General features: G+C 38.5%; 1 protein-coding gene across 2 annotated transcripts; it reads left to right on the top strand.

The window, feature by feature from the left end:
• The first annotated feature begins 4,984 nt into the window (after nucleotides 1-4,984).
• Nucleotides 4,985-22,117, top strand: LOC110451480. Of its 2 annotated transcripts, XM_021499518.1 has the most exons (4): nucleotides 4,985-5,146; nucleotides 14,045-14,189; nucleotides 19,384-19,760; nucleotides 19,896-22,117. In XM_021499518.1, exons 1-4 carry the CDS (start codon nucleotides 5,056-5,058, stop codon nucleotides 20,312-20,314), a joined length of 1,032 nt encoding a protein of 343 aa, XP_021355193.1. In that variant the 5' UTR covers nucleotides 4,985-5,055; the 3' UTR covers nucleotides 20,315-22,117. The 2 variants fall into 2 exon arrangements, with proteins under 2 accessions (XP_021355193.1, XP_021355192.1); XM_021499517.1 differs by having other exon boundaries at nucleotides 19,384-22,117.
• The last annotated feature ends 1,809 nt before the right edge of the window (nucleotides 22,118-23,926 follow it).

The raw sequence follows: 23,926 nt of genomic DNA, 5'->3' as shown, positions 1-23,926 counted from the left end.
GTACCAAGTATCATAACATCTCTGTACAAAGTGTTATAACATCTCTGTACAAAGTGTTATAACATCTCTGTACAAAGTGTTATAACATCTCTGTACAAAGTATTATGACATCTCTGTACCAAGTAGTAACACAACTCTGAACCCAGTATTATAACATCTCTGTACCAAGTATCATAACAACTATGTACCAAGTGTTTAAACAACTCTGTACCAAGTATCATAACATCTCTGTACAAAGTATTATAACATCTCTGTACAAAGTATTATAACATCTCTGTACCAAGTATTATAACATCTCTGAACCAAGTATTATAACATCTCTGTACCAAGTGTTATAACACTTCTGTACCAAGTATTATAACATCTCTGTACAAAGTATTATAACATCTCTGTAACAAGTGTTATAACCTCTCTGAACCAAGTATTATAACATCTCTGTATCAAGTATTATAACATCTCTGTACAAAGTATTATAACATTTCTGTACCAAGGATTATAACATCTCTGTACCAAGTATTATATCATCTCTGTACCAAGTATTATAACATCTCTGAACCAAGTATTATAACATCTCTGTACCAAGTGTTATAACTCTTCTGTACCAAGTATTATAACATCTCTGTACAAAGTATTATAACATCTCTGTACCAAGTATTATAACATCTCTATACCAAGTATAATAACATATCTATACGAAGTATAATAACATCTCTGTACAAAGTGTTATAACATCTCTGTACAAAGTATTATAACATTTCTGTACCAAGGATTATAACATCTCTGTACCAAGTATTATAGCATCTCTGTACCAAGTATTATAACATCTCTGTGTCAAGTATTATAACATCTCTGTACCAAGGATTATAACATCTCTGTACCAAGTATCATAACATCTCTGTACCAAGTATCACAACATCTCTGTAACAAGTATTATAACATCTCTGTACCAAGTATTAAAACACCTCTGTACCAAGTATTAAAACAACTATTTACCAAGTATTAAAACAACTCTGTACCAAGTATTAAAACAACTCTGTACCAAGTATTAAAACATCTCTGTACCAAGTATCATAACATCTCTGTACCAAGTATCACAACATCTCTGTAACAAGTATTATAACATCTCTGTAACAAGTATTATAACATCTCTGTAACAAGTATTATAACATCTCTGTAACAAGTATTATAACATCTCTGTAACAAGTATTATAACATCTCTGTAACAAGTATTATAACATCTCTGTACCAAGAATTATAACATCTCTGTACCAAGTATTATAACATCTCTGTATCAAGTATTATAACATCTCTGTACCAAGTATTATAACATTTCTGTACCAAGGGTTATAACATCTCTGTACCAAGTATAATAGCATCTCTGTACCAAGAATTATAACATCTCTGTATCAAGTATTATAACATCTCTGTATCAAGTATTATAACATCTCTGTACCAAGTACTATAACAGTTCCGTACAAAGTATTATAACATCTCTGTACCAAGTATTATAACATCTCTGTACCAAGTATTATAACAGTTCTGTACGACGGATTACAACATCTCTGTACCAAGTATTAAAACAGTTCTGTACCAAGTAGTTTAACATCTTTGTACCAAGTATTATAACATCACTGTACTAAATGTTATAACATATCTGTAACAAGTATCATAACAGTTCTGTACAAAGTATTAAAACATCTCTGTACCAAGTATTTAATTCATCTGTATGAGGTTCAGTCGACATCTGCGCGTACTACGTCTACTACATGAGGTAGAATCTCAGTTCCAGCCCTCCCTACACGTCTCCTGTGGTAGAATCTCTGTTCCAGCCCTCCCCACACGTCTACTACATGAGGTATTATATCAGTTCCAGCCCTCCCTACACGTCTACTACATGAGGTATAATCTCAGTTCCAGCCCTCCCTACACGTCTACTACATGGGGTAGAATCTCAGTTCCAGCCCTCCCTACACGTCTCCTGTGGTAGAATCTCTGTTCCAGCCCTCCCTACACGTCTACTACATGAGGTAGATTCTCAGTTCCAGACCCCCCTACACGTCTACTACATGAGGTAGAATCTCTGTTCCAGACCTCCCTACACGTCTACTACATGGGGTAGATTCTCAGTTCCAGACCCCCCTACACGTCTACTACATGGGGTATAATCTCAGTTCCAGCCCTCCCTACATGTCTCCTGTGGTAGAATCTCAGTTCCAGCCCTCCCTACACGTCTACTACATGGGGTAGAATCTCAGTTCCAGACCCCCCTACACGTCTACTACATGTGGTAGAATCTCAGTTCGAAACCTCCCTACACGTCTCCTGTGGTAGAATCTCAGTTCCAGCCCTCCCTACATGTCTCCTGTGGTCGAATCTCTGTTCCAGCCCTCCCGACACGTCTACTATATGGGGTAGAATCTCTGTTCCAGCCCTCCCTACACGTCTACTACATGGGGTAGAATCTCAGTTCCAGACCTCCCTACACGTCTACTACATGAGGTATAATCTCAGTTCCAGCCCTCCCCACACGTCTACTACATGAGGTAGAATCTCAGTTCCAGTCCTCCCAATACGTCTCCTGTATGTCGCAAACATCTCTGTACCTAGTATTATAACATAAGGTAGAATCTCAGTTCCAGCCCTCCCTACACGTCTCCTGTGGGAGAATCTCAGTTCCAGCCCTCCCTACACGTCTCCTGTGGGAGAATCTCAGTTCCAGCCCTCCCTACACGTCTCCTGTGGTAGAATCTCAGTTCCAGCCCTCCCTACATGTCTACTACATGGGGTAGAATCTCAGTTCCAGCCCTCCCCACATGTCTACTACATAAGGTAGAATCTCTGTTCCAGCCCTCCCTACACGTCTACTACATGGGGCAGAATCTCAGTTCCAGCCCTCCCTACACGTCTCCTGTGGGAGAATCTCAGTTCCAGCCCTCCCTACACGTCTCCTGAGGTAGAATCTCAGTTCCAGCCCTCCCCACACGTCTACTACATGAGGTAGAATCTTAGTTCCAGCCCTCCCTACACGTCTACTACATGGGGTATAATCTCAGTTCCAGCCCTCCCTACACGTCTACTACATGAGGTAGAATCTCAGTTCCAGCCCTCCCCACACGTCTACTACATGGGGTAGATTCTCAGTTCCATCCCTCCCTACACGTCTACTACATGGGGTAGAATCTCAGTTCCAGCACTCCCTACATGTCTCCTGTGTTAGATTCTCAGTTCCATCCCTCCCTACACGTCTACTACATGGGGTAGAATCTCAGTTCCAGCCCTCCCCACACGTCTCCTGTATGTCTCAAACATCTCTATACAAATACTTCAAACATCTCGGTTGGGTTTGTTTGTGTTGTACGTCCTATTAAAAGATATGGTCATTTAAGGACATGCCAGGTTTTGGTGGTGGAGGAAAGCCGGAGTACCCGAAGAAAAACCACCGACCTACGGGAAGTACCTGGAGACTGCCCCCAGTAGGTCTGGAACCCGCGACCCATTGGTGGAGGACTAGTGGTAGCAGATCTAGGATGTCAGACGCCTTTACCACTTGGCCACCGAGGCCCTTCAAACATCTTGGTACCAAGTCTCTCAACTTTTGTGCTTCTCGTCCCCCATCACCTCTATATCGGTTACCGCTCCATGTCTCCTAACATCACCGCGCCTCCCATCACCTCTAAACCGGTTACCGCTCCATGTCTCCTAACATCACCGCGCCTCCCGTCACCTCTATATCGGTTACCGCTCCATGTCTCCTAGCAATCGGTTACCGCTCCATGTCTCCTAACATCACCGAGCCACCCATCACCTCTATATCGGTTACCGCTCCATGTCTCCTAACATCACAGCGCCACCCATCACCTCTATATCGGTTACCGCTCCATGACTCCTAACATCACCGCGCCACCCATCACTTCTATATCGGTTACCGCTCCATGTCTCCTAACATCACAGCGCCACCCATCACCTCTATATCGGTTACCGCTCCATGTCTCCTAACAATCGGTTACCGCTCCATGACTCCTAACATCACCGCGCCTCCCATCACCTCTATATCGGTTACCGCTCCATGACTCCTAACAATCGGTTACCGCTCCATGACTCCTAACATCACCGCGCCTCCCAACACCTCTATACCGGTTACCGCTCCATGTCTCCTAACATCACCGCGCCTCCCATCACCTCTAAACTGGTTACCGCTCCATGTCTCCTAACATCACCGCGCCTCCCGTCACCTCTATATCGGTTACCGCCCCATGTCTCCTAGCAATCGGTTACCGCTCCATGTCTCCTAACATCACCGCGCCTCCCAACACCTCTTTACCGGTTACCGCTCCATGTCTCCTAACATCACGGCGCATCCCAACCTCTCGCTATACGTGATGTCAGACTCCTCACATAATAACAAATAATATATTTCGATAATTCCGTTTGAAAATATCTCACCCACCGTAAGTTCAGTAAAGAAATGTAAGAACTGCTCATTGTAATACACTGAATCCCCCATGTCAATAATAAGAAAACTACAGTATGATTACGTCACATTGATGTAACGCCCACGGCAATGACACACAACAGACTGTCAGCAGTCGGCGGTAAAAACCTACTATGTAATTGTCACTGATAATTGATCAGTACGTATGTGAAGACTGAAACGAGTCATGAAATTTAATAATATCATTAAATTCGACACTTTTTATCGGCGTGTCGTCCAGACGTGATTATGAGTGGTAAGATAGAAAGAACTTTAAACAATGTGAAGCGTACGACCATCCTACGTTACGTCACATTGTCACTGACACGCGGCGACGGTACAGCGTGACCTGGCTACACTGAAGTCTTGACCTCCGGAGCAGATCGTAGTAGCGACCTTTATAATGAACAGTGCTGATCAGATCCACGTAACGTCCTTGACAGCTCGTGACGTTCGCTAGACACGTTACTTTACCTCGACTTGGAGGTCTCGGCACACACTTTGGTCAGAACCGTTGTTGAGACAACTAATTGGAGCAGCTGTGTTTTAGAGAGTTCTTATCTGGAAGACTGATAATTTTCGAGATGGAGTTTGCTTTACTTGCGATGTTAATTCTCGGAGTTCTACAGCAGTCGATGGCCTGTACATACACGCCCGCCCGACAAGAGGTCACAGGTAGGATGACGTCTTCTTAGATTGAATCATAGAAGTTGTTTTTCGTATTAATTAAGCTCAAATACACTTTCTTAATTTTGTACAAAGGCATATGTTTTTACCGATTTACAATAGTTTTTTCCTTAATCATAATAATATATAATGTTCGGAAGATTAGTGTTCCATTAGCTAGAACGATTGACCAATGAAACCGCCATATCGTAATTAAAGCACACTTCATGGCCATACTCATAATTATTTATAATTAATCGTAAAGCTTAACGATCCGCCGCATATCATTTTATAAAGTTCTAGCTCCAACTCCGTAATATCTCTTATATATTTATTTACAAAAAGCCCGCATTGACACTCTATATATTTTATTCAATATGGCAGTGACAAAATAATACAAAAATCAACAAAGAGGATTCGAAAACAAGTATATAAGTACTTATATCAATTCGGCTCCTTATTAATAAACCTGGCAGTAGGACGGAGAGAATAACAAAAATAACTGCATTACTTGGTTGAATCTTGTTGAAATGTGATTCATGAAAAGGTAACCCTAATGAGCTCTATATAAGGATGCATTAAATACATTTGAAATCTCTAAATTACATAGCAATTGCCTTACGTTGATTCCAATCAAAAAAGTATACTGATATCCTGTAAAATACAAGAGTGTTGTACATGTAGTTGATATTAATTTTAATTTCAGTATCAACAAACCTCATTAAGTCTAAATATCATACTGACGTGTCACAAGTTTTGTCGAACAACATAGGTTTCAAAGTTAATGAACATTGTTTAAACAAACGCAATAATTAAATAAAAAAATGAAATAAAATAAATAAATCTTGCACTAAAATCGTTTCGACTTGCAGATAAATTGTTGGACAGAGTCAAAAACATTTAAGTTATATGGATATGGCATATCAGGATTTCCATACAGCAGCAGATTTAAATTATTCCCAGGAGGAAGATTTCTAAAACATTGTAATCTTAATTGTTCGAAGTTAGGACAAAAGAGGAGAAAGTAGTTTCAGCAGAACGGTTATATTTACATTTATCTATCAGTCGCGTCGGCTTTCATGTTACATATTTATCTTCAAGCCGCCTTGCTGTTCAAAGATTCATTATTTATCTTACAGTCGCATATATTCATCATTTATTCATTATTTATCTTACAATCGCGTCGCTGCTCATGTATTTATATTTACCTTACAGCCGCGTCTCTGCATATATTTATATTTATCTTACAGTCATGTCGACGCTCATGTATTTATATCTATCATAAATCTGCGTCCTGAAAAGCCCACATTGCGACGGATAAATTCTATTTAACATACATGTAATTCTGCAGCGCCGTCGGTTATCTGTTAACGTGCAGTCCACGTCGCCGTTGTGTAATATTAGGTTTTGATCCTCAGTCGCCGTTGTGTAATATTAGGTTTTGATCCTCAGTCGCCGTTGTGTAATATTAGGTTTTGATCCTCAGTCGCCGTTGTGTAATATTAGGTTTTGATCCTCAGTCGCCGTTGTGTAATATTAGGTTTTGATCCTCAGTCGCCGTTGTGTAATATTAGGTTTTGATCCTCAGTCGCCGCTGTGTAATATTAGGTTTTGATCCTCAGTCGCCGCTGTGTAATATTAGGTTTTGATCCTCAGTCGCCGTTGTGTAATATTAGGTTTTGATCCTCAGTCGCCGTTGTGTAATATTAGGTTTTGATCCTCAGTCGCCGCTGTGTAATATTAGGTTTTGATCCTCAGTCGCCGCTGTGTAATAATAGGTTTTGATCCTCAGTCGCCGTTGTTTAATATTAGGTTTTGATCCTCAGTCGCCGTTGTGCAATATTAGGTTTTGATCCTCAGTCGCCGTTGTTTAATATTAGGTTTTGATCCTCAGTCGCCGCTGTGTAATAATAGGTTTTGATCCTCAGTCGCCGTTGTATAATGTTAGGTTTTGATCCTCAGTCGCCGCTGTGTAACATTAGGTTTTGATCCTCAGTCGCCGCTGTGTAACATTAGGTTTTGATCCTCAGTCGCCGCTGTATATCTATGTTCCAATTAAACCAACTTCGTCACAACAAGAGTTAATCCGAGTGTTCATGGAAATTAATTACTTTTTTCAAATTGAAGTCAACATATTTCTTGAAGCTCATGTGCATTCGTGATGTGTGATGGTTGGTTGGTTAAGAATCGTTCGTTTCGTAAAACACCTCAATCTATGGCGACAGTGTACCTTAGCCATTAGTCTCCTTAGATACCTATTTTTCCTTTATCGCACCTACACAAGGATATATGATTATTTTATGGTACATACACAAAGTCTTATTATTATTTTATTGTGCATTAACGAGGTCTTAATATTGTCTTATTGAATCTATACAAGGTCCTATTATTCTTTTATTACATGTATATCGGTATGCAGATAACACTATCCACATTTGGCTTACACAACTTGGTATGCTATATAAAGCGGGGTTTCAGCTATTAGTACCTAAACTAAGATGTAATTCAGAGCAATTTTACACGTTTTAGGTTTTTTTATCAACTTTCTATAAAACCAAAAAGCGACCCCCAATGATGATTATATACGAGAAGGGAGTTTTCAATGTCGAAAAGTCGACCCCGTCAAACTTTCTTATATCAAAAACTGAAACCCGTGGTGTGATTGGCTGGAAGCGCAGTCATTTCCCCCCAAAAAAACCCAGCTAGTCAACACTGAATGTTTCGGCACGTGGCTGACATCAACCTCATTAATAACCAAAAATGGCTCCATAACTGCGCAAAACTTTGAATCTCGGAAATTGCGTGTTTCTGGAGTTGTTTTAAAAGAAAATATATCCATCTATCCAACGGTACAAAGCATTTTTTCTTACACCAACCAATTTTTTTCCATGCAAGCAAGATAGGTGGGGTTGATTTTTTGACTTTGAGAGCTTTCCTCCCTTCTCGTATATCATCATTGGGGTGGCTTTTTTTTTTTTACCGAAAGTTGAAAAAAAAACCTCAAACGCGTAAAATGACTCTGAACACCCTAGTTTAGGTCCAAATAAAGTTATAACATATTCCCAGGTACCTGTGGTTAGTACGTAATAAAATAATGGCGATTGTTGTGTTGTGTAATTAACAAATAGTCGTACATGTGACACAAAACACAATACCTCGTCGTTTGGATGGTAAACTCACCAGAACATTTTAAGTGTCTTTTACATTGGGCGGGTAACCTTCGCCAGGCGACGGACAGGCTATCCGTCATCTAACAGCGACACAAATATAAGGTCTGTTATATCCGACAGGTGTCGTTGCTCTCGCATACATCATCGGTTATACTGACACAATACAATCGCTGTTTTATGCCCATGCACTTTTGTGTGACTGTTACCTGTTGTGCTTATAAGAGAGTTATAGTTTTAAGTTTTCGTGACTCTCAATACGCACTTTTAAATATTTTTATGGTTTTAATTCTGAGCCGAGATACAATAGTCTTACGATCTACTGTTCCACCCTACATTTTCTTCGTTTCTTGGCTTCATTAGAACTCGGAAGGGAAGAAGACAACGGACGTCAAGACTGATCGCCACCAATATATATATATAGTTGTAATCTACACTTGCTAACTGTGGACAATTTTATATATATAAGTCATCTCAATGTAGAAGCATTTTGTTGTTTTTGACATAAGGTATAGTAAATAAGTAGCGTCTATTTCAGTAATTTCTCGTTCGTTTTGATTACCGATTAATGTTTCAGTTACCCAACAGACGGAAAGACAGAGATGCATTATACGCATTGTGCATACGTCTCTGTAACAATAAAATGAAAAACGGTATGGTCGCTTGACATCGTGTAGCTCGCCATAATCATATCCCGGTCGCTTTTTATACTGCGAAAGTTTCTTAATCCTTGGCTGTTTGGTTAGGATGTTGTAAGTATGTCGGGGCGTAACATGTTAGAGGGGTTCTTGGTGTAGTATGTGTATGTGGGATGTACAATGGCGTATTATGAATGAAAAGTGTCATCTTAGAGTACTCAGACTTCTTTGATGTCGGGAACACACTCTATTTTACCGTTCTTGTCTTGCATTAGACAACACAGCCCCGGTCGTATGTAAGTAGGTAACTATGCAGAGGCCCTCGGGACCAGCACCTCTGCCTTGTTTAACAGATCTATCCACTTGGTTTTCGGACAGGATGTGTCCGATGGTTGTAAGTACGGTTACTTTAAACAACAATTTACCTACGAAAGTATCACACAAACAGGACCATTATTAAGAAAAAGCATCTAGTACAACAGCGAAAAGGCGAGTTTACGCATTACATGTTAAACAACAAATAGAAGTTCTTACATGTACAAAACAAGCATGACGAGGCCTAATGCTATTACGTTATAAGTATACTACTAGTACGTTATAATTATACTACTAGTACGTTATAAGTATACTACTAGTACGTTATATGTATACTACTACTACGTTATAAGTATAATACTAGCACGTTATATGTATACTACTAGTACGTTATAAGTATACTACTAGTACTTTATAAGTATCCTACTAGTACGTTATATGGATACTACTAGTACGTTAGATGTATACTACTAGTACTTTATATGTATACTACTAGTTCGTTATAAGTCTGCTACCAGTACGTTATAAGTATACCACTAGTACGTTATAAGTACCTTACTAGTACGTTATATGGATACTACTATTACGTTATAAGTATACTGCTAGTACGTTATAAGTACCTTACTAGTACGTTATATGTATACTATTAGTACGTTATATGTATCCTACTAGTACGTTATATGTATCCTACTAGTACGTTATATGGATACTACTATTACGTTATATGTATACTCCTAGTACGTTATAAGTATTCTACTAGTAGTATACGTACTGGTAGTATACTTATAACGTAGTAGTAGTATACATATAACTTACTAGTAATATACTTATAACGTACTGGTAGTATACTTATAACGTAATAGTAGTATACATATAACTTACTAGTAGTATTCTTATAACGTACTAGTACTATACTTATAACGTACTAGGAGTATACATATAACGTACTGGTAGTATACTTATAACGTACTAATAGTATACATATAACGTGCTAGTAGTATACTTATAATGTAATAGTAATATACTTATAACGTACTAGCAGTATACTTATAACGTACTGGTAGTATACTTATAACGTTCTAGTAGTATACTTATAACGTTCTAGTAGTATACTTATAGCGTACTAGTAGTATACTGCCAGTACGTTATAAGTATACTACTAGTACGTTTTATGTATACTACTAGTACGTTATATGTATACTGCCAGTACGTTATAAGTATACTACTAGTACGTATACTACTAGTACGTTATAAGTATACTACTAGTACGTTATAAGTATACTACTAGTACGTTATAAGTATACTACTAGTACGTTATAAGTATACTACTAGTACGTTATAAGTATACTACTAGTACGTTATAAGTATACTACTAGTACGTTATAAGTATACTACTAGTACGTTATAAGTATACTACTAGTACGTTATAAGTATACTACTAGTACGTTATAAGTATACTACTAGTACGTTATAAGTATACTACTAGTACGTTATAAGTATACTACTAGTACGTTATAAGTATACTACTAGTACGTTATAAGTATACTACTAGTACGTTATAAGTATACTACTAGTACGTTATAAGTATACTACTAGTACGTTATAAGTATACTACTAGTACGTTATAAGTATACTACTAGTACGTTATAAGTATACTACTAGTACGTTATAAGTATACTACTAGTACGTTATAAGTATACTACTAGTACGTTATAAGTATACTACTAGTACGTTATAAGTATACTACTAGTACGTTATAAGTATACTACTAGTACGTTATAAGTATACTACTAGTACGTTATAAGTATACTACTAGTACGTTATAAGTATACTACTAGTACGTTATAAGTATACTACTAGTACGTTATAAGTATACTACTAGTACGTTATAAGTATACTACTAGTACGTTATAAGTATACTACTAGTACGTTATAAGTATACTACTAGTACGTTATAAGTATACTACTAGTACGTTATAAGTATACTACTAGTACGTTATAAGTATACTACTAGTACGTTATAAGTATACTACTAGTACGTTATAAGTATACTACTAGTACGTTATAAGTATACTACTAGTACGTTATAAGTATACTACTAGTACGTTATAAGTATACTACTAGTACGTTATAAGTATACTACTAGTACGTTATAAGTATACTACTAGTACGTTATAAGTATACTACTAGTACGTTATAAGTATACTACTAGTACGTTATAAGTATACTACTAGTACGTTATAAGTATACTACTAGTACGTTATAAGTATACTACTAGTACGTTATAAGTATACTACTAGTACGTTATAAGTATACTACTAGTACGTTATAAGTATACTACTAGTACGTTATAAGTATACTACTAGTACGTTATAAGTATACTACTAGTACGTTATAAGTATACTACTAGTACGTTATAAGTATACTACTAGTACGTTATAAGTATACTACTAGTACGTTATAAGTATACTACTAGTACGTTATAAGTATACTACTAGTACGTTATAAGTATACTACTAGTACGTTATAAGTATACTACTAGTACGTTATAAGTATACTACTAGTACGTTATAAGTATACTACTAGTACGTTATAAGTATACTACTAGTACGTTATAAGTATACTACTAGTACGTTATAAGTATACTACTAGTACGTTATAAGTATACTACTAGTACGTTATAAGTATACTACTAGTACGTTATAAGTATACTACTAGTACGTTATAAGTATACTACTAGTACGTTATAAGTATACTACTAGTACGTTATAAGTATACTACTAGTACGTTATAAGTATACTACTAGTACGTTATAAGTATACTACTAGTACGTTATAAGTATACTACTAGTACGTTATAAGTATACTACTAGTACGTTATAAGTATACTACTAGTACGTTATAAGTATACTACTAGTACGTTATAAGTATACTACTAGTACGTTATAAGTATACTACTAGTACGTTATAAGTATACTACTAGTACGTTATAAGTATACTACTAGTACGTTATAAGTATACTACTAGTACGTTATAAGTATACTACTAGTACGTTATAAGTATACTACTAGTACGTTATAAGTATACTACTAGTACGTTATAAGTATACTACTAGTACGTTATAAGTATACTACTAGTACGTTATAAGTATACTACTAGTACGTTATAAGTATACTACTAGTACGTTATAAGTATACTACTAGTACGTTATAAGTATACTACTAGTACGTTATAAGTATACTACTAGTACGTTATAAGTATACTACTAGTACGTTATAAGTATACTACTAGTACGTTATAAGTATACTACTAGTACGTTATAAGTATACTACTAGTACGTTATAAGTATACTACTAGTACGTTATAAGTATACTACTAGTACGTTATAAGTATACTACTAGTACGTTATAAGTATACTACTAGTACGTTATAAGTATACTACTAGTACGTTATAAGTATACTACTAGTACGTTATAAGTATACTACTAGTACGTTATAAGTATACTACTAGTACGTTATAAGTATACTACTAGTACGTTATAAGTATACTACTAGTACGTTATAAGTATACTACTAGTACGTTATAAGTATACTACTAGTACGTTATAAGTATACTACTAGTACGTTATAAGTATACTACTAGTACGTTATAAGTATACTACTAGTACGTTATAAGTATACTACTAGTACACACATGATATATAGCACGAGGGTAACCCTCAGGCATCATTCAAGTCAATCACCAGCTCTGTAGGGTTAATTAAGACAAAGTTGCTCTGTGTAGGTCCCTAGTCAAGAGATGTTACAGGAATATCGCGATCAGCTTTGGAAATAATCGAGTTACATATATATTGTGAGTTCTAGGACCTGTTAATACATTATCAAAAAAAAATGGAAAAAATGTCGCTCATTGTAAGACAATTTTTTAACTTCTCTTTTAATCACTGATCAATTCTCACTACAAAAACGTCCAAGTCACGGACCCAGACATTACGGCAGATTAATCCACTCGTGCATATTAGTGTCTTTATAGATACAGTTTTTGCTTACCTTGTATATCAATATAGTGAGGTTTGACAAGTGAGTGCTTGTTATAAACGTCGTGTCCTGCTATAACATGTTTAACTTGCCCTGTGCTAACGATAAAAAGTTGATTGTGTTGTGTCGGGAAGATACGTACAATGACGATACATACTGATGTTAGCTCAGACTCGCACTTCATGCCCGCCACAAGTTGGACCCAATGGAAACGGCGCCGCTATTTAGTAGCCGTGATGCGTCGTAAAGGACACTCGCAAATCGATGTCCAGTGGTCCCTGGATCTAAAAAATCTTAGGCTGAAGTTTAAAACGTAAAACCTACCAATGTCAAACAGTTTCACATACAACCACGTGTACATAGAAATATTTCTTCAGCTTGGTAAAAATGATTTGTGGTTTGAACACAGTTTAGATTAAGGTAAAGTGGGGACGAAATGACATAAACATTCACCTATGCATGTTGAGATCGCTACATGAATAAAGAACCACCTATAATTTTAAATATGTATCTAACGAAATTACATGCATTGTAGATAATTTAACTTGTTTAAATGTCAATTACGATTTGCAGTTTTTGGGTATTTATAAAATGTAACATGATGTTTGAGGGTCACTAATTACGATTTGCAGTATTTGGGTATATAGAAAATGTAACATGATGTTTGCGGGTCACTAATTACGATTTGCAGTATTCTGGTATTTATAAAATGTAACATGATGTCTGAGTGTCACTAATTATGATTTGCAGTATTTGGGACGAGGAAATTCTACTGTGATTATGCAATCGGAAGCGGCAACTCGACGGTAAAACTCTCTGTGATACCGGGCTCCAGGTTCCGGACCAGTGAGTGTTCTGAATGTCACTGCACCAGAAACGGACTCCAGTGCTGCGGGTGAGATATTCTCTGTGTGCAAAGTGGAAATCTGTGTAGGATGTGAGGTAATGTCTGTGTGTGCACAGTGGAAATCTGTGCAGGATGTGAGGTAATGTCTCTGTGTGCACAGTGGAAATCTGTGTAGCACGTGAGGTAATGTCTGTGTGTGCACAGTGGAAATCTGTGTAGGATGTGAGGTAATATCTCTGTGTGCACAGTGGAAATCTGTGTAGGATGTGAGGTAATGTCTCTGTGTGCAAAGTGGAAATCTGTGTAGGACGTGAGGTAATGTCTCTGTGTGCACAGTGGAAATCTGTGTAGGATGTTAGGTAATGTCTCTGTGTGCACAGTGAAAATCTGTGTAGGATGTGAGGTAATGTCTGTGTGTGCACAGTGGAAATCTGTGTAGCACGTGAGGTAATGTCTCTGTGTGCACAGTGGAAATCTGTGTAGCACGTGAGGAAATGTCTGTGTGTGCACAGTGGAAATCTGTGTAGCACGTGAGGTAATGTCTCTGTGTGCACAGTGGAAATCTGTGTAGGATGTTAGGTAATGTCTCTGTGTGCACAGTGGAAATATGTGTAGCACGTGAGGTAATGTCTGTGTGTGCACAGTGGAAATCTTTGGAGGATGTGAGGTAATAGCTGTGTGTGTTTGAGGAAATACTCTGTGTGTGCGGTAAGGTTTTATTCTTTCTCATTTCCATACCAATAAAAAGGTAAAAAAAAAAGGCTTCCGGTTAAAACCAAACCAATTTTCAGTGTTAACAGTTAAATTGTGAAATCAGTGTGTGTGTTGTGTATTATGGGATGCGCTAGGTGGCACCACCAGTAGAAATGCCGTATTCCATTGGCCAGTGGGACGAATTAAATTAGATTTGAGGTTGGATTTGTTAAAGCTGCTTGAGATCGTTTTGGGATCCATTTTGTCTTTTCCTCACAAAGAATTGGTTGACAAAGAGGTTACTACAAAATGAAAGCTCGGGTTAAGATACGAAACGAACCGCCCTGTGATCACGTGATACCTACACGGATGTTTACTCCTCTCCTAATACTAGAAATATCATATGTCGCGATATCTTATGCTTTACAACTCTTATGACGATAACATGATCTCTAGATGACAAGAATAACACTCGCTATAGAAAATAACACTCCATCCACATGCTATAGAAAATAACACTCAATCCACATGCTATAGAAAATAACACTCAATCCACATGCTATAGAAAATAACCAATCCAAATGCTATAGAATAACGTAACATACACATTTGGGAGTTATCTCCCGTTCATTGATCGAAATGGTCTTCACTGATTTACAAATCGTAAAACTTCCGCGAGTATTCTTTTTGGTGCAGTTATACATTTCTTTGATATCCATTCGTTTAATCAGATGTTTAAAACAATGTCATAGGTATTTAAACTTATAAGCTACATATATAAAAACGCTGTCGTTTATCGTTTTTGATATTTGTGTTGTTCGCAGCTGTATTTAGGACACCCACGTAGAAAGCGGCTAGCTCCGACCACCCTTTGTGTAGACTAAATGATGTGTACAAATGTTTACATATGTCCAGTGAGAATGTCCAGACTTCTCTTGACATCTGACACTACTCATCACCTGTGTACGCTAACATTTAAGCCATATTACCTTCATCGTGTATATCTATCTGTAAGGTAGATACAACGCTCCCAATGAAGAATGACAAACGATATCATGCCAACAGGTGTAAACCAGTCGACGGACACTCCCTATTTACCTCTGAAACATGTATAGGGGCAGGTTAAGCTAATTGTGTTTAAACACAGTACCTGCTTAAACAAGCTAGCACAACCTTTTATATATTAGCATAGGTCAAGTAATCACACAACAGATACATTATATTGTCAAAACAATAGTTATACAGGTGGGGTCAGAGAGTCAGCTAATGGAATAGTCCCTACCTGCCTTCAGATTCTGTAGTTGGAATGCTAGAATAATTAATTCAACTGAGTATAAACAAATATATAGCAATACATACAGCTGTGATATGATTGGGAAAAGTTATTAAAAGCACACATAAAGTTCATGTGTGTAGTAAGGACCGCAGCACGTGCTTGATGACTAAAAGATGAATCCCTAAGTCGTGACCTATTGGGACAAAGAATATCTGACATTATGTATTCGTCCACGGTGCGCCTTCAACCGTCCATTAAAATTTCACTTGAATTTGTTAAAATATTCAAACAACTGTAAATCGAACGTAATGATTTTTGTCCCAAATTGATTATTTACATGTGAAAATAAATCTGCCATTTACTTTTTTCCTGGAATGAGTCCGAAGCATATAAATAAGATCCCAGCTAGAGTTTTCCTACCGTTAGCCATACTTTTGACGGAGTAGTCCTTAATAGGTTAATAACAGTAAACATATACTACATTTGTTTATATAATGATAACGAGTAGTAAAGCTTATCATGTTGATATGTACAAGGTTACAGACGTAAACAGTATCTCTTGTTGATGTCAACAACACCATATCTCAGTGTCAGGTGACCACTGTCTCCTTGGCCCCTTGTTCACCGTTCCTTCATGGTGGATGCTAATCTGATAGGGGTTGCAGTTAAACTTCTCAAACTATCTGTACAGTGGCAGTAGATGTTTCTGGGGGGCTCTGGTGTATCTGATATATCTAAACATATGCTGTACCATGATCGCATTTCATGAATAAACCCTGTCCTAAAATATGGATGAATGAGGTCTACGACTTGGGTTACTATTGATCTGATCTTGATAACATATGATGGAGAAGAAGTTCATTCTTGATCAAGTGGGAGGCATGTGGCCGTACTCATGAAAGTGTGCTCAAGCCTAATTTCTTGTTCCCGTTATAAATTGATTAAAATATCTTATTTTGTCATTGATTTGAAAAAAGACAAAAAAAATTGTCATTGATTTGAAAAAACTTGATAGGCTGCCTTGTCTCCCATTCTCTACTGACTTTTAACTGAACCGACGTCTTCAATCTTACATAACCCCTTTTTACTGAAACACCGCGAGGAACTTCATAAACATTTGAAATATGCTTTATTTTCCATTTTTTTTAATTTAACTGCCATTTTCCAAGAATTGTAAAGATTTAAATTCACACCCCTATTTCTAAACCAGTCGATCTTTATTCTCTCATAGCAGCAACATTTGTCAATGTATTAAAATGAGCACTGTGAAATTTCTAAAAGAAGGCGCCAAACGAGGGACTCAGTTCGTTCCTATAGGAATTCCTACGGTCTGCTGAAAAATCTTGCCACAAAAACTCAAAAAATATACCGTCTTCCCAGAACTCACGACAAGGATACTCAATAGTATACTGTGTGAACACAGAATTGTTTGAAGTGATCTTTATATATGAGAAATTTCATAAGAAATCATATTACAGTGTACTACAAAATGTATTGTTATAACTTCGTTTTTTATGTTTCTGATTAATATTTGTTTTGAAAACCATACTCAGTCATATGCCAATGGATTCTTGCATATAAAATATAGCCGAGACGTACATTACAACCAGTACTGGTATGTTTACAAATAGGCTAGTAACATATTAATTTAAACAGCGCCTTTTGTTTGTCTGTGTGTGTTGGGGGTGGAAAGATTGCTATAGCATTTAATTTTTGTTTGATCATCATGATTATACAAAACAAAGTTCTTTCCCCGAACTTGCACGGACTAGGTAGTAAGCACTGTTCCAATAGGTCTATACATGAATTGGCTTGATTAATCCTTTTTTCACCAATTGGAGCAATCTTTGCTATTTTCAGTTTGTCTGAGAAAGAACATTCAGGCATCATACAATTTGATGACTCGTTATTAGTTCGGCCATCCTTTATCATTATCAAGTCTGGTAGATTTCTTTAAACTCCTCGATAGGCTGTCCTGTCTTCCATTATCTATTGACTTTTAACTGAACCGACGTCTTCAATCTTACATAACCACTTTATACTGAAACACCGCGAGGAACTTCGTAAACTGGACATACAGAAGCTTGGCAATAATAGAAGCTACATTTACAACGAATTGTTCAAATTGTTTCATATTTAACAAGCCACTGTTATGTCATCTACCTTGCACTTTAAGAGTAAAATACGTATAGTTTGCTCTTCGTTAGATAGGAATGGGTGCATAGTTGACCATAAGTACTTGCGCTCTGCTCCGTCATTACACCTTTCTGTAAACTACTACTACATAAATTTCTCTGGAGTTTTATCATGCAGTTTTAGGTTGAGCTATTTTTGTCCCGGTCTTACATCAGTTTTACTTTGTAGGTATATTTTCTCCTTTATTTATTGCTTTCCTAGGGGTCCCCCATTCATGAGAGGCGCCTTAGACTATATAAGTAAATCAGCATATGATAAGTCGACCACGGGGTTACGTGACGGCTGAGACAGACGGCCACTGTTTGACTTGTGTAAAAAAAAACGAGCGTTAATAGTAACTGACATACGTAAACAATAATTTGTTAAAACCTGACAGGTGATCCCGGGCACGCCAACTACTAGTTGAAGGTTTCAAGAATCAGTCTCCTATAGTCAAAGGACTCAAACCTATAACCCGACAGACAGGGGTCCTGGTCACTGACCATCCGGGCACTTGTGGTGCGGATACCACGCGACATGGAGTGACCTTCACACTTAATTAATGATTACTTACATAGCACGTAAATGTAATGTCGTTGTAGACACAATCTACATACAAGTCAATGCTACAGAGTGTAGGTTGTAAACATTGAAGCTACCCAAGTCATCAGCTTTCTCGTCTAACGGACATTGCTATTGAATTTCATTACATTAGTAGTATTAAGTAATATGCTCAAAATAACGCGTTTAATACAGAGCTAATACCGATATACTTCCGACTATTCAGACAGTTATACACACCTATATACATAAACATTGTAGTAACTAGTCATGCTTCAAATACAGTTCCGTATGTTCATAATGCATGTCTTACCCTACATATAAAGGTGTCCCGTAAGAAGAAGGTTGTCCGTCCTAAACAAATGTATGAATGTATCTTAGCGTGATTATATATGAATGTAACCGAACGAAATGCATAGGTTAGGATTGGGTTTTTTGACATATATACAGGACTGTGCCCAGATAAAACATGAATAGGGTAAACGAATTGATAACAAATATTGCACCCAGGCTAATAATGACCGTACTTCTTTACAGGTATGGCGTTCGTTCGTCGAAGCTCGTGGTACCTAACGAGTGCCGAGTACTCCCTGATGGCTGTGAGCCGCGACTAGTCATGAAGTCGGACAACAAATCGGAGTGTAAATCCACGCGGCCGCCAATGAAACCAAGACTTGAACAGACAATAAGCCCACGTGTACAGACGGGAAGGGCAAGGCAACAGGCGACAGACACTGTCGACAATAAATGGCAGGCAATGTCAACTGTGACTCGCCAAGTCCAAGGAAATCAAGCCACAGGAAACCAAGACCAAGGACAGCAAGTCAAAAGAATTCAGACCCAAGGAAACCGACTACCGGGAAACCAGGCATCTAGAAACCGAGCACTAGGAAACCAAGCCCCTAGAAACCAAGGTTTAGGAAACCAGGCACCAGGAAATCGAGCCCCAGGAAAGCAAGCCCCAGGAAACCGAGTCCCAGGAAACCGGGTCCCAGGAAACCGAGTCCCAGGAATCAAAGCCGCAGGAAACCAAGCCCCTCGAAACCAAGGTTTAGGAAACCAGGCACCAGGAAATCGAGCCCCAGGAAAGCAAGCCCCAGGAAACCGAGTCCCAGGAAACCAGGCACCTGGAAATCGAGCCCCAGGAATCAAAGCCCCAGGAAACCAAGGCCTGATTCAGCAAAAAACATCGTCGGTCCAGGGGACAGCGCCGTCTCCTCGCCCGGCTCAACTTGCTGCCACTCCAGCACCGGTCAAACCGACACCTCCAACCCAGCAGAGACGACGACCAGCCTCAAGAGCTAGACCACAAAACAGATCATGGCGAGCCAATCCATTCCATCAAACAGGTCCGGTCACGGAGGAAAGCATGCAGTTTATACAAAATATGATGCTTTTCCGCGCTTTATCCGGTGGAAACCCTGGCCCGCTCCAAAGCATGATGTTAATGAATATGTTTGAAATGTAATTATTGTTAACCATTGATCACCGTAAAACGATATCTCATTCCGTCTGTTGTTAGCAGAGTACACGTCAATAGGTTTATATAACCACTTCTTGTCATCTGACGTTTATTGTACAGTGTACACTGTACGTATACCTATCTCAGGGTTTCGAGTTCCTTAGTTTATGACGTAATGCCACGACATAGCAGCAATACATGGTAACAAGGTAACACAGTGTTGTGACGTGGCTTTGTTCATACAGGTACAGATGGCATAGGTGTACGTACATACAGGTACAGATGGCATAGGTGTACGTACATACAGGTACAGATGGCATAGGTGTACGTATATTCAGGTAAATATGTAATGGGTGTACGTACAAACAGGTAAATATGTAATGGGTTTACGTTCATTCAGGTAAATATTAATGGGTGTACGCACATTCAGGTATAAACGTAATGGATGTACGTACATTCACGTAAATATTAATGGGTGTACGTACATTCAGGTAGATATGTAATGGATGTACGTACATTCAGATAAACATGTAATGGGTGTATGTACATACAGGTAAATATGTAATGGGTGTACGTAAATTCAAATATATATGCAATTGGTGTACGTACGTACAGGTATACACGCAACGGATGTACGTAAGTTCAGATAAATATGTAATGGGTGTACGCAAATTCAGGTAAATATGTAATGGATGTACGTTAACTCAGGTAAATATGTAATGGATGTACGTACATTCAAATATATATGTAATGGGTGTACGTACATTCAGGTAAATATGTAATGGGTGTACGTACATTCAGGTAAATATGTAATGGGTGCACGTACATTCAGGTTTATATATGTAATGGGTGTACGTACATTCAGGTAAATATGTAATGGGTGTACTTACGTACAGATAAATATGTAATGGATGTACGTACATTCAAATATATATGTAAAGGGTGTACGTACATTCAGGTAAATATTTAATGGGTGTACGTACATTCAGGTAAATATGCAATGGATGTACGTACATTCAGGTAAATATGTAATTGGTGTACGTACATTCAGGTAAATATGTAATGGGTGTACGTACATTCAGGTAAATATTTAATGGGTATACGTACATTCAGGTAAATATTTAATGGGTATACGTACATAGAGGGATATGTGTAATGTGTGTGTACATAGGGGTATGTATGTTACAGCACAGAAACCATGTACCGGAATCAGTTACATTCCGGTATAAATACCGGTGTAGAATCATTATCAATATTACTCTCGTCATTACTTTTGTCATCAGATGACAATGTCTCCCACATTTTACTGATTTATATCACGTTTTTCTTTTTCAAGATTTCTTTGTCACCCCTAGAGTATGATTTCTCTGTCACCCCTATGGTATAGATTCTCTGTCACCTCCTAGGGTATGAATTATCTGTCACCCCTAGGGTATGAATTTTCTGTCACACCTAGGGTATGATTTCTCTGTCACCCCTAGGGTATGAGTTATCTGTTACCAGCTAAGGTATGATGTCTCTGTCTCCCCTAGGGTATGAGTTATCTGTCACTCCTAGGGTATGATTTCTCTGTCACTCCTAAGGAATGAGTTCTCTGTCACCCCTAGGGTATGGTTTCTCTGTCACTCCTAGGGTTTGGTTTCTCTGTCATCCCTAGGGAATAAGTTATCTGTCACCAGCTAAGGTCTGATGTCTCTGTCACCCCTAGGGTATGAGTTATCTGTTACCAGCTAAGGTATGATGTCTCTGTCTCCCCTAGGGTATGAGTTATCTGTCACCAGCTTAGGTATGATTTCTCTGTCACCCCTAGAGTATTAGTTCTCTGTCACCAGCTAAGGTATGAGTTCTCTGTCACCCCTAGCCTATGATTTATCTGTCACTTCTAGGGTATGATTTCTCTATCACCCCTAGGCCATGCATTCTCTGTCACCCCTAGGGTATGAATTATCTGTCACCCCTAGGGTATGAATCTTCTGTCACACCTAGGGTATGATTTCTCTGTCACCCGTAGGGAATGATTTCTCTGTCACCTCTAGGGTATGAATTATCTGTCACTCCTAAGGTATGATTTCTCTATCACCCCTAGGGCATGCATTCTCTGTCCCCCCTAGGGTATGAATTCTCTGTCAACCCTAGGGTATGATTTCTCTGTCACTCCTAGGGTATGAGTTATCTGTCACCAACTAAGGTATGATGTATCTGTCACCCCTAGGGTATGAGTTATCTGTCACTCCTAGGGTATGATTTCTCTATCACCCCTAGGGCATGCATTCTCTGTCACCAGTTAAGGTATGCTGTTTCTGTCACCCCTAGGGTATGAGTTCTCTATCACCCCTAGGGTATGGTTTCTCTGTCACCTGCTAAGGTATGATGTCTCTGTCACTCCTAGGGTATGATTTCTCTGTCACCTCTAAGGTATGATGTCTCTGTCACCCACTTGGGTATGATTTCACTGTCACCCCTAGGGTATGATTTCTCTGTCACCAGCTAAGGTGTGAAGTCTCTGTCACCCCTAGGGTATGATTTATCTGTCACCAGCTAAGGAATGATGTCTCTGTCACTCCTAGGGTATGAGTTATCTGTCACCAACTAAGGTATGATGTATCTGTCACCCCTAGGGGATGAGTTATCTGTCACCAGCTAAGGAATGATGTCTCTGTCACTCCTAGGGTATGATTTCTCTGTCACCAGCTAAGGAGTGATGTCTCTGTCACCCCTAGGGTATGATTTATCTGTCCCTCCTAGGGTATGATTTCTCTATCACCCCTAGGCCATGCATTCTCTGTCACCCCTAGGGTATGATTTATCTGTCACTCCTAGGGTATGATTTCTCTGTCACTCCTAGGGTATGATCTCTCTGTCACCTGCTAAGGTATGATGTCTCTGTCACTCCTAGGGTATGAGTTATCTGTCACCAGCTAAGGTATGATGTCTCTGTCACTCCTCGGGTATGATTTCTCTGTCACCCCTAGGGTATGAGTTATCTGTCACCAGCTAAGGTATGATGTCTCTGTCACCCCTAGGGTATGAGTTATCTGTCACCAGCTAAGGTATGATGTCTCTGTCACTCCTAGGGTATGAGTTCTCTGTCACCCCTAGGGTATGAGTTATCTGTCACCAGCTAAGGTATGATGTATCTGTCACCCCTAGGGTATGAGTTATCTGTCACCAGCTAAGGTATGATGTCTCTGTCACTCCTAGGGTATGATTTCTCTGTCACCCCTAGGGTATGAGTTATCTGTCACCAGCTAAGGTATGATGTCTCTGTCACCCCTAGGGTATGAGTTATCTGTCACCAGCTAAGGTATGATGTCTCTGTCACTCCTAGGGTATGATTTCTCTGTCACCCCTAGGGTATGAGTTATCTGTCACCAGCTAAGGTATGATGTCTCTGTCACCCCTAGGGTATGAGTTATCTGTCACCAGCTAAGGTATGATGTCTCTGTCACTCCTAGGGTATGATTTCTCTGTCACCCCATAGGGTATGATTTCTCTGTCACTCCTAGGGTATGATTTCTCTGTCACCCCTAGGGTATGCGTTATCTGTCACCTCCTAGGGTATGAGTTATCTGTCACCAGCTAAGGTATGATGTCTCTGTCACTCCTAGGGTATGAGTT

Source organism: Mizuhopecten yessoensis, unplaced genomic scaffold (genome assembly GCF_002113885.1).
Source record: "Mizuhopecten yessoensis strain PY_sf001 unplaced genomic scaffold, ASM211388v2 scaffold6063, whole genome shotgun sequence".
In the NCBI taxonomy this organism is placed as follows: Eukaryota; Metazoa; Mollusca; class Bivalvia; order Pectinida; family Pectinidae; genus Mizuhopecten; species Mizuhopecten yessoensis.
Note: the sequence above shows the minus strand (reverse complement) of the source record. Positions and strands in the feature narration are given on the sequence as shown.